The sequence below is a fragment of the Lutra lutra genome, chromosome 3, assembly GCF_902655055.1.
Source record: "Lutra lutra chromosome 3, mLutLut1.2, whole genome shotgun sequence".
In the NCBI taxonomy this organism is placed as follows: Eukaryota; Metazoa; Chordata; class Mammalia; order Carnivora; family Mustelidae; genus Lutra; species Lutra lutra.
The window spans coordinates 26038397-26050560 of record NC_062280.1 but is presented as its reverse complement, the minus strand read 5'-3'; the positions used below and the strand labels follow the sequence as shown (position 1 = coordinate 26050560).

The window sequence follows — 12164 nt, the reverse complement described above, 5'->3', positions numbered from 1 at the left end:
ACACTTACTATGTCATGGATTCCTGTCTCTGAATTTATAGACAAGGTAGTGTGGTCAACTCATCCTCTCAGAAGACCATCGAGAGTCTGATTACCAGACTTCTTTCTTTTGTTTTCCATATAGGATTAAGCAAAAATGGGGCTAAATTCTGTATTTTTGGCAGGCTACTTGACATTGTAATTTTATTATTCTCATATGCCTTCTTTAAAACTGAAGACATTAAAGAACACATAATGTAACAAAAATAGAGTTGTTAAAGGCACTGGTAGAAAATGTGGGGGGAGAAGACCCCAATTATGTGCCATCAGATTAATTTGTATTTCGTGTTGAATACACACCTATCATGTAGCAAGCATCATGCTTGGCAATGTGACAGAAACCTCAGGGGTAGGTGACAAAACAGTCCCTGCCATCAAAAGCTTAAAATCAGTACGAACATATAAAACTAAAGTACAAACATATAAAACTAAACCAATGATTATAATTTAAGACAGGGAAGGTCTATGGTGTCAGAAAGGGATGAAGAACTGTGAACAAAGTCAAAGGCAAGATAATGAAGAATTGTTGAGAAGTTTAGAATTAAAATTTTAGACAATGTAAAATTCAAGAAGAATAGCATTTTTCTCTCAGTAGTGATGGTGTCTGTTACAGAAAAAGGTGAGCATACCAGTATACTCTACCCACAAACCCAATAACAAGACTTTTACCTCGCCAATGGTTCCAGTAACATACTGATCAATGGCATTGGAGATTTCTGCTCTCTTCACTCCAGTTTTAAACTTCATTGAAAGGACTTGTGGATGATGTCTAAGCCACCAATAATTTGCTTTATCCCCTGCAAGGCGTGTGCAGTGTATTCGAGACTGCTGTCCTGCTCCAATGCCGATAACCTGAAGAACATGAACATTAAGATGACTATCTCTTCCAACAACATATTTTTCTTAACAGATCTTTTGTGCAAATTCTCTAAAATCTATCAATTTAGTGGAAAATTATCAGTCCAAAATACAAGTAATTTTTAAGGTATTAAAAGGTAAGGGAACAAGTTTATAACTACTATTTATACATTTTACCTGTTCAGTGACATTTGAAGTATGGTTACTAATACTATGGAAGTTTCTAGAACTCTTGGACATCAGCAGTGAAGCAAAATTTTACCAGAATTTCTTAGAACCTGAGTCAAAGGAGGCCAGTAGCCACAATCTCCCAAGTTTTCATTATTAGAGACAAGCAATCTTTTTACAATTGACAATCAACTAAAATTCTGAATTTTAAAAGTCTTCCAAATCACATGCTAATTAATACCCACACTTTCCCTCCCCTACTTACGGGTCAAACGATTTAACAAATGCTAAGAGAAGAGCTCAAGACACAGTGAAAAGGGGTCCCAATGCTGCTAAGTTATGGCAAAACCAGAACCAGATTAGTCCAGAGTTAGGAGAGGCCCCAATGATGAGCTAGGTCAGTCCTGCATTCTATGGCTCAGTGTACTAGGAAAACAAGTTCAATATCTTGCTTAATTAACGTCAAGTAATCAATATCTTGATTGTGGTTGTGGTCATGTAACTAGGTAATTGGGGAAAACTGTTCAAAACTCGACACTTAAAAAGTTAATTTTATTGTATATAAATTATGTCTCAGTAAACTGGATTTTCAAAGATCACATTAACTTGCAGTCTACAGATTCTTGGTAAAGTAACCTTAGAAAAACATGTGAAAATACCCAACAAGCTGCAAAAACATGGAATAATGGGTGGCAGTACCATTTATTAGTCTCTCTTCACTGGAAATACCACACCAATTAGGAGGAGGGGAGCAAATGAACTAGTTTTAGAGCAGCTATTACAGTCCCAGGAATCCAAGTATGTCAACTCAGTCTGAGCAAGAAGCAATACGACCAATTTTAACACATCGTTCCAAAGACAGTCTGTGATCACCACTAGCTTTAACAGTCTTCTATATTACTGAGTAAATACTGACAAACCCCGAAGAGAAAGACAAGACAGATTTTCCTTTCCAAGCAGTCTAGGACTTGAGGGATGGGTATCATTTTGTAAAACAGTCTGCCCCAAGTGGGTCTGAGAGCTTGGTTACCTGACCATTCTTGGCATAGCACACGGAGTTAGACTGTGTGTACTTCACAGCAATGGTGGCTACAATGAGGTCTCTGAGCGCAGACTCTGGCAACTGAAAAAACACAGGATGGTCAATTGCATCAGACTTTTGTAATTCCCTTTAACTTGAAACATCTTACATGTTATTTATTTTAACAGACTTGAAATGTAGTATCTCTCTAAGGACATAATGAAATGAACTGTTCGTAGGAAACTCTACTGTGTTTTACTAAAAAACCAAAATCAACATTCAACATACTTACGGAACTCAGCAGTGCCTAATGCATCACAGACTCAGATTAAAGTCATTTGCAGCGACTCAGGCTTAAGCCTGTTTAAACATCACACTAGTAACAAAATACCATATCCACCCCAACTGACAAAAAATACTTTCTCAGCCACAGAACCAAGAAACCTATATGGAAAAATGATAAAAATTTATGTTCAGAAAAAACACCGAGAATCATTTTCACAGACATTACAAACAACTGTGATGCCCGTACACAGCCAAGGCTGTTCAGGGAAAAAAAAAGGATGATTTTCTGCTTTGTCCAGAAATTCTAAGTAGAAACTGTTCAAAAATACTTGTGAACTACCCCAGTCCAAACAGAATAAAACAATTATTAAAGCCAAAAATGTCACTATGTTTAATAAAAAGAACAATTTCAACTGAAAAGAAAGATGATCTATAGAGCTGTGCTGAGTGCATAAAGACTGTAAGTAGCAACTAAGTGAAAACCTAAAATCAGACTTCATCAAAATGAAAACTTCTGTTCTGCAAACAACCTATTATTAGGAGGATAAAAGGACAAGCTATAGACTGGGAGGAAGTATTTGCTAACCACATATCCAAAAAAGAACTAGTACCTAAAATACGTAAAGACCTCTTAAAACTCAGTGACAAAAGCAATCTAATGAGAAAATAGGCAAAACACACAAAGAGACGTATCAGTAAAAAGGATATGCAGATGGCAAATAAATAAGAAGCAACATCATTAGCCATTAGAAAATGCTAACGAAAATTATGAGATACTGCCACATACCTAACTAAAGTGACAACAGTAAAAGCGAGTTAAGGATGCACAGACCTGGATCACTCATATGTTGCTGTTGCAAAATGTAAAATGGCACAGGCTCTCTGGAAAACAATTTGGCAGTTTTAAAAAACTAAATATGCAACTATGATACTATCCAGCAGCCACCATTACACTCCTGGGCCTTTCTAACGGAGAAATGAAAACTTATGTTCACATAAAAACCCACTCATGAAATGTACACTGAATGAAAATTATAAAAGGGGGAACAGATAAGATGTTACTCAAGGTTGAGGGGTGAAAGGAGGAAGGAAATGAGTATGATTTTAAGAGGGCAACCCAAGGGACCCTCTTGGCCATGGAAATGTTCTTTCTGTGCCTTGACTGTATCAGTATCATTATCATGGCTGTGATACTGTAAGATACTACCACCAGGGGAAATGGGGCAAAATATACATGGGAATTCTTAACAGTGCACGTGAACGGGCAATTTTCATTTTAAGCTTAAAACTAAAACCTCAATTAAAAAACACTGTTAGGGGGGGTGCCTGGGTGGCTCAGTGGGTTAAGCCTCTGCCTTCGGCTCAGGTCATGATCTCAGGGTCCTGGGATCGAGCCCCGCATCGGGCTCTCTGCTCAGCAGGGAGCCTGCTTCCCTCTCTCTCTCTGTCTGCCTCTCTGCCTACTTGTGATCTCTGTCTGTCAAATAAATAAAAAATCTTTAAAAAAAACAAACAAAAAACCCCCCCAATGTTAGAATTTAAGAATTTGTCACTCTAAGATAGTATTAATGTAGTATATCCTTTCTTATCTGTTATCTGCTGTTTGAGACACCAACTATATATTTTAATCTTTTAGTTCTAAGAAAGATTAATTACATTCCTACAGGTCTGCCTTGAAATGCAACTCCGGTATTCTGAGTTAGGATCAAGGAATATAAGCCATTTCAAGAGGGGGGGATGGGGCCGGAGTCAGAGTGAGGGACACAAACAGTTAAAACAAATTAAAGCTTTATTTAAGAAAAATGGAAGAGGTAATAACTCAGTCACATGTTCATTAATGCTTACTACACATACTTCTGCTTCTCCCACTGTTCTAAGACCTAAAAAGATTTTGAGGCTGACATGTTAACAAAACACTGCTTTAAAAGAAGAGAGGAGTATAAAGAAAGATAAAACCATCACTCTTATGCTTGAGCTTCCAAATTTCTAATTAAAAATACATATTAAACACGTAGAGAAGAATTTAGATAAAAGATGAATTAAAGCCGTTATCTCACTCTTTGTTAAAAAAAAAAAAATCCAAGTTAGCACAGCCAGCGGTATAAACCCTATCAAATACTGCTAAATTATTAATCAGTCCAATACCTATAAACCTAGAAGGAAAACTTACAAAAATAAGAGCCTCAATAGTTAGGCAAAGCTGCCAACATAGGCACCATGTAATCTAGGTCAATACTGTTGGCAAAGCTGCCAACATAGGCACCACGTAATCTAGGTCAATACTGTTTCAGTATTTTATTTTATTTTTTTTTAAAAGATTTTATTTATTTATTTAACAGAGAGAGACCGCAAGAGAGGGAACACAAGCAGCGGGGGTGAGAGAGGGAGAAGAGGGCATCCCACCAAGCTGGGAGCCCGATGTGGGGCTTGATCCCAGGACCCTGAGATCGTGAGCCGAGCTTAAGACAGACACTTAATGACTGAGCCACCCAGGTGCTCCCTGTTTTAGTATTTTAAAAGATACAGTAACCAGCCAGATTAATAAAGTGTTAAAAAAAGGGGGGGGGGGCACATATTACTGTAAGCTGCTCATATACAGCAAGTAATATTGGTACAAAACACTGCTTCCAACTGGAAATCCCAGTTTACTTTACAGCCTTGACCACAGGAGGAGATGACAATGAACTTACAGTTATTTATTTCTACACATGATGCCTACACCATGTTCCTTTACTTCAGGGCACCATTAATTTTCAAAAATAAAAGTGAAAAAATGTCTATTAAATCAACGAAGATCACGTCTTCATCACTATACACTTATTAACAGACTGAACTACCCAATAAAGGTTTTAAGGCTTATTTTCAGCAATTCTACTTAAAGATGATGAGAATGAAGTCACGCCTGGGACTCAGACCTGGAACAACTGCACCTCTTCATTTTCTTTTTCTGTTACGAGGAATGACTTATTAACAGACTAAACCTTTCTAGGAACAAAGAAGAAAGCTCAACACCGAGGCAGTAAAATATCAACTACTCAGAGGCAAAGATCCCAGAGATAAGCAAGAAGAAATGAGTGTGACCATCTCTGCTTTTCACCTCAAGGCACTGTCCAAGCTGCAAGGCAATAAGCTAAAGGGTGAAGGAACTGAGTAGCACTCCTGCTGGTGTTACAGCACTAAGTGGCAAAAACGGAGTTCAGAGAACACCAAGGAAAAGTGACACTAGCAGACACTGGTGCTTTCAGCAGAACAGGGGTGAACCCTAAAAGGACCAGTCCTCACAAAGACTTAAGCCCAAATCCAAATCAGCTTAACTCCTGCCAGGATAAAGATGATTTGACTTCCACCTCCTCTGCCTACCAAAAGTGGAAGTCAGTTCTGGAGTGAAAAAAAAGACTCCATCCAAACACTCAGAATACCTCTACAGTTTTTTCACATTCAATGCCCAGCATCCAACTAAAAATACCAGACGTACTAGCAGACAAGGCCACAAAACAATGCAGCTACACATCTTAAGCGTGGGGTGTGTGTGAGAGGGGTGGGGGGGGTGGAGAGGGGGGAGAGGAGGGTGTGAGGGGTAGGGGTGAGGGGAGAAGAGCCAATGTTAGAACTGCAAAAAAATCCTTCAAAACTGAAGATCCACAAAAACAAAACAAAACAAAACAAAAACTGAAGGTCCAATTAAGAGATTTCAGAGAAGAAATACTAGCTTATCCATTTTCATATTATGTAACCTTGGACAAATTTCTTAGCCATAACTTCTATCACAATTTTGTGATCTTTACGAGAGAGATGATAGTAGTCACCCACCGCCAGTCCCCACGTAAGAGTGCTATGCATGGTAAATGATAGAATACACATATGTATGTGGAAAAAAAAAAAAATCACACTATCATTCTAGGAGTGTGTCCTTCCTAAAAGACGACAACAGTCTAAAAGCAAAAACTTGACCACATGAAAACAATGACCACAGTACTGAAAATGGAAACAAAATATCTATCAGAGTACACCTATACATGGCTTGCCATGTGGCCTTTCTATTTGTAGGGATGTCTGGGTGGCACAATCAGTTAAGTGTCTGCATTGGGGCTCAGGTCTTGATCCCTGGTTTCTGGGATCGAGTCCCGCGTCAGGATCCCTGCTCAGTGGGGAGCCTGCTTCTCTCTGCCTCTACCTGCCACTCTACCTGCTTGTGCTCTCTCACTCTCTCTGATAAATAAATAAATAAAATCTTAAAAAAAAAAAAAAGAAAGAAATATATTTGTAGCTTAGTGCATGGAAAAAATTCAAGTCACTGAACAGAATTATGAGAAACATGATCTCACTTAGGCATAACTGAAGATAAATACCTCTAAGTACATACAAATGCACAGAATCTCCTAATATGGTCATTTATTCTTTTTTTTTTTTAAGCTCTTAAACTTATTTGATAACTCAAAGATGAGCCAGACATTTGCAGATCAACCAGTTTTAAATATGGGTCTTAATAAATGCAGAAGCTTATAAATATTAAAAACAGACTTACTGAACTACTAGCATTCAGTTCAGATGACTTTTTTTTTTTTTTTAAGATTTCATTTTTTTGTCAGAGAGAGAGAGGAGAGCAGCAGGCAGAGGGAGAAGCAGACTCCCAGCTGAGCAAGGAGCCCAATGGGGGACTGGATCCCAGGACCCTGGATTGTGACCTGAGCCAAAGGCAGATGTTTAACCGACTGGGCCACCCAGGCATCCCCAGTTCAGATGTTTTTTTCAACTTACATCTTTATTCTTGGTCACCACGTTGCTAAATAATGACCTTTCGATGACACCATTATTTCTCTTCTGACTTAAACGAAGACCAAAGAGAGTTCGAACTTCGTTTTCATCTGGATTGTAGGACTGATCCATCTAAAATAAAAATTTAGAGTCAAAACCAATATATCTACAACTTTCAACGTTTTTCACTTAATTTATGTACAAAAAAACCATCATAGCAAGGTTATATGCATTTTTTTCTAACTTAAGCCTGTGTAAGATCACTTCAGTAAAGGTACAATAGAATGGTCAGGTATTAGTATTTTTGTTCTAAAAAATTTTAGAGGTTTACAACCCTGTGGTGTTTTCTTTTTTTCTTTTTTTAAAGATTTTATTTATTTATTTGACAGAGAGATCACAAGCAGGCAGAGAGGCAGGCAGAGAGAGAGGAGGAAGCAGGCTCCCTGCTGAGCAGAGAGCCCGATGCGGGGCTCGATCCCAGGACTCCAAGATCATGACCTGAGCCGAAGGCAGCGGCTTAACCCACTGAGCCACCCAGGCGCCCCCCTGTGGTGTTTTCTAACAACAAACATATTAAAACAATGATTCCAGTGACAGCATTTCTGGTTATACCAACAGAAAGCACTGTCTGTATCTTCCTTTTGGAAGATCAGCGGATAAAAACAAATTTGCCAAAAAAAAAAATCAAACATAAAACAGGTAGTAGCATAAAAAATAAATTCTAATTTTCCCTTCTTTCTAATAATCTATTATAGAATAGAGAGTAAACTCCTAAATTAGTTAAAAGGGGGAAAGTAACATTTGGAGTCAAGGTCTTTGTTATTTGAAAGGGAATATATGTTGTTGTTTTTTAAGTAATCTCCACCCAAACGGAGAATTCACAATCTTGAGATTAAGAGACACCTGTTCTACTAACTGAGCCAGCCAGGCATCCCAGGAATATATGTCATTTGTTGCTATCTTCCTCTCACAAATTTTGAACTAAAAAGGTATCAAGACATGAGAATAATCTACATAAGACCACTCTCTCCCTAGATATTTTTCTAAACTTCACAGTATCTCTTAATTTATTCTTTAAAGGATTTTTGACTTAGAAAGCACTGATATTCGTAACTTATAAGCAAGCCCTCATAATTAATTCTTCCTAATTTGTACTTTCTTGAATTCCAAAATGTTCCCTTTTCTTCCGTATTATCAAATTTCTAAAACTGGGATGTGCTCTCCTTATTAACTGATGTCAAAAGAAACTTACAGCCAGAGAGAGGAATAAAGCTATTTCACAGCTATCATTATGTGTCCATGTGCATTTGGCTAAACTCTCAAATAATATATTGGGGAACGCCCGGTGTAGTCTTTTGACATCTTCAAATGTAATGCTGTCAGGTGCTGAAGAGGTCACGATGCGTTCAAAGTTTGGAAACAATCTCCATGATGACATATATAAGTATTAAATAGAGCTGTAAGTATTTATACCCTTAAAAAAGACCACTGGATTAAGAAACTGAAGAATACAGCCTCTGCTGACTGAAGGGCTGAACTTAAATGAAGGGCCTTAACAGAAAAGTATGTATACTTAATGTACTATTTTTCTTCTCTCCTTGAAAAGCTCACACTGCATTTGTGGTGTATCATACAACTAATGGTATCTTACAATGAAGGCTATATACTTAGAACTTCGATTATACGGAGTTATGATTCCACAAGTCTTTTGACATGAGCACTTTCTGTAAAACAGCGTTATGAATTTTTATTTTAATTCAAATAACTCTGCTTTATCCATTTATAATCTTAGACAATGGGCTAGTTTCCCTAATAGAAAAGAGCTGGTCAAAATTAGTGAGGAAAAATCTCAACCATTAATCAGAAAAACAGGCAAAGAATATGGTCAGATATTTCATAAAAAGGAATTAAAAATACTCTTAAATATGAAAAGATGTTCACCCCACACATAATGGGAAATTAAGCTGCAATAAGATGTCATTTTATCTATCTATTGTTAAGATGAGAAAGTTAAAGGACACGATGATGGTAAAGTTATTAGGAAATCAGCATCCTTAACATTCCCATTAAGACGTAAAATTTGTCGGAACGCCCTGAAAGAGAACAGGACCTATCAAAACTACCAATACCCACTGATTGCGACCCGGTTCTAATTCACTGCAGGGCGTGTGCAGTAGCTAAAAGACTGGTGACTGCCTACACAAGCTACACAGACATGGGGCAAACTTCCAAGACGGTGAAACTATATGCATTTGTATTAGGGGAAAAAAAAATAAAAAAAAGGAAAAAGAAATACAAATACTTGCTGTAAAGTATCAAATATTTCAGGAAGGATGAGCAAGAAATTAAAAATATTAGTTACTTTTAAAGACATAACAGTAGCAGAAGGGAAGGATGGGGAAACTTTTCATCAAATAACATTAATACCTTTTGAACAGAAAACCACGTATAGGTATTAACTATTTTCTTTTTTTTTTTTTTTTTAAAGATTTTATTTATTTATTTGACAGAGATCACAAGTAGGCAGAGAAGCAGGCAGAGAGAGATAGGAGGAAGCAGACTCTCTGCTGAGCAGAGAGCCCGATGCGGGGCTCGATCCCAGGACCCTGGGATCATGACCTGAGCCGAAGGCAGAGGCCCCAACCCACTGAGCCACCCAGGCGCCCCAGGTATTAACTATTTTCTTAAAAATTTAAAATTTGAAACCAAGAGTAAGGAAGCTCTCCTCACCTACAACCTAAAAATTAACAGCAAGGAAAAAGAAAACTGTAGGATTTAGAATTAAAGAAACCACAGTAAAAAAGGATAAATTAAAAGGTTGTCATCATAAAAGAAAGGTTAAAAATGGGGAAAAAGCAACACAAAACAGAAGAGCAAATCACTGTTTTAAACATGAATTAAACTAACCTGAAGAACACAGTAGTTTCCATTTTTTTTTTTAGAAAGTATTTTCAAAGCTTCATCTTCATATCCTGGGGCAACAATACCATCAGATACCTATAAATATATTCAACATTAATTTCTACTTTCAAAAATTAGGGAACACTTCTTAACTAATCCAAGCACAATTGTCTGTCTTAATGCAGCAGTATTTTCCCGTTTCTACATCCAACAGATATGTTAAAACCTACACTCAGAAAAGATAAGCCTCTGTTAGAATACAGCTTTGTACAGTTAACCTTATCTCACTTGCTATCCTTTCATGGTTTCTGGTTGTTTCAGTTTTAACTAAGAATATATAAACAATTCACTCTAATACATGTACCTTAGGAAGAAAAATTATTTCTCACTATTCTGCTCATGGAGTAGTGTTTTGCACCAGAAAAAGCATGTTCTAGTAGTCCCCACTCTGCCAGTACCAGGCAAAATGACCTTAGGCAAAGCTAGGTCCACAAGAGCAAGACATGGGGATCAGATTACATCTCCGCTAATAACCTTAGGCAAGGCAAGTACCTCAGCAGCAAATCAAAGGGATCAGATTTAACATCTCTGAAAGATAGACAAGTCATAGTTCATACTACAAGCCTTGTGCTACATCATAAAATGCAGCAGGTCTCCACTGTAGGTGGAGATGGTAGAGGTCATGGGAAGAATCTCTAAAGCAACTAAATTATCAAGGCCTTGTAGCCTTCAGTTTTACCTATTTGTTTCGCTCCAAGCTAATCTAAGCTACCTTCTTTTGTCTTCTTGCCTCCTCGCCCCAAAATCCCACCCTTCTGGAATGCTTGTTTGGTATTGAACTGATGGGGTTAGTTTTTCAGGGTAGTTTATTATCTTCCCCTACACAACTTTTCTATAACAGACCTACGAAGGTTTACGGTAAGGTTTATTATTACATATCTAAGATAGCATCTTAGAATAGTAATTTTGAAATTATTTAGAAATAAATAATTTAGAAATAATAATTTTGGCATTAAGATAATGACTACTAGAAAATTAAAAAAACCCTAAATATATAAATTAAAACATAATTGCAAAATATCCATTTGAAACATTTACTAAACCTCAGAATTAAAATTCAGTCAAGGATTCATGTTCTACATAAATTATAAATATGTTAAGCAATAAATTTAATTTATAAATGGTATAAGTATTATGTTATGCTTTCAATGAATGAATACTAGGAATAAATAGAGCTTTACTCAGTTATGGATGGATCAATACTTGGCAATGTCCACTAACCTCTCTGGAGATAATTTTGGCAGTAGGAACATCACAAACATCAGATAATGCAACAAAGTCACCAAATGAAGACATCCTATCAGCCCCTATAAATAAAATCAAAATGAGGTATGTGTTACAAATCTCTCTGCACAGAAAAAGATGTTTAAAAAAACCCCAATGTGATCATAGAAAATCCATTTCTCTAAACAGAACTTTACTGTATTATGTAAGATCTAAATAACAGATTAGTAAGTCATTTAACTGAAATAATCACAATGAAGTATTCTTTAATTTTACCCTCTAGGCAAACTTCTGGAAGAGCCTGATAGCAACTATATTTTAAGTTTTGCAGGCACCTGGTCTGTTATACCTACTCAGCTCTGCAGTTGTAGAAATCAGCCACATCAACAAAGGGACACGGCCCTATTCCAATCAAACTGTATTTACAAAAACAGGTGGCAGGCTGGATTTATTTAGCACATGTGCCATAGTATGCTAACCCCTACTGTGGAAGGTCAATGGTGCTATCAAGTTTCTTGATGATCTTCTGAAAATGTTACAATAATATTCACAGGTTATTAACCTTATGAATTAGATATTCCTGACATATATAAAATATAACTCTAACCACATTCACTGTAGCTAAAAATAACCACATGGGGCGCCTAGGTGGCTCAGGGGGTTAAGCCTCTGCCTTCGGTTCGGGTCATGGTCTCAGGGTCCTGGGATCGCGCCCTTCATTGGGGCTCTCTGCTCAGCGGGGAGCCTGCTTCCCCCACCCGCCTGCCTCTCTGCCTACTTGTGATCTCTCTGTCTAATAAATAAAATCTTAAAAAAAAAAACAAACACATAATTTTAGTCATATACTAAACAAT

General features: G+C 37.2%; 1 protein-coding gene and 1 long non-coding RNA gene across 2 annotated transcripts in view; one reads left to right on the top strand and one right to left on the bottom strand.

Moving 5' to 3' along the window:
• The window catches only part of ATIC (5-aminoimidazole-4-carboxamide ribonucleotide formyltransferase/IMP cyclohydrolase), a 29119-nt gene that overhangs the window by 1484 nt on the left and 15471 nt on the right, over positions 1 to 12164 (bottom strand). Inside the window, exons 10-14 of the mRNA XM_047721550.1 lie at positions 11308 to 11393; positions 10033 to 10122; positions 7129 to 7257; positions 2095 to 2187; positions 708 to 890 (exon numbers count right to left, since the gene is read on the bottom strand). Coding sequence (XP_047577506.1) covers positions 708 to 890; positions 2095 to 2187; positions 7129 to 7257; positions 10033 to 10122; positions 11308 to 11393 — 581 coding nt within the window. The remainder of the gene's footprint in view (positions 1 to 707; positions 891 to 2094; positions 2188 to 7128; positions 7258 to 10032; positions 10123 to 11307; positions 11394 to 12164) is intronic.
• LOC125095292 (uncharacterized) lies at positions 9486 to 9880 on the top strand. The gene is made up of 2 exons (XR_007125839.1): positions 9486 to 9577; positions 9795 to 9880. It is a non-coding gene; the product is annotated as an uncharacterized LOC125095292 (long non-coding RNA).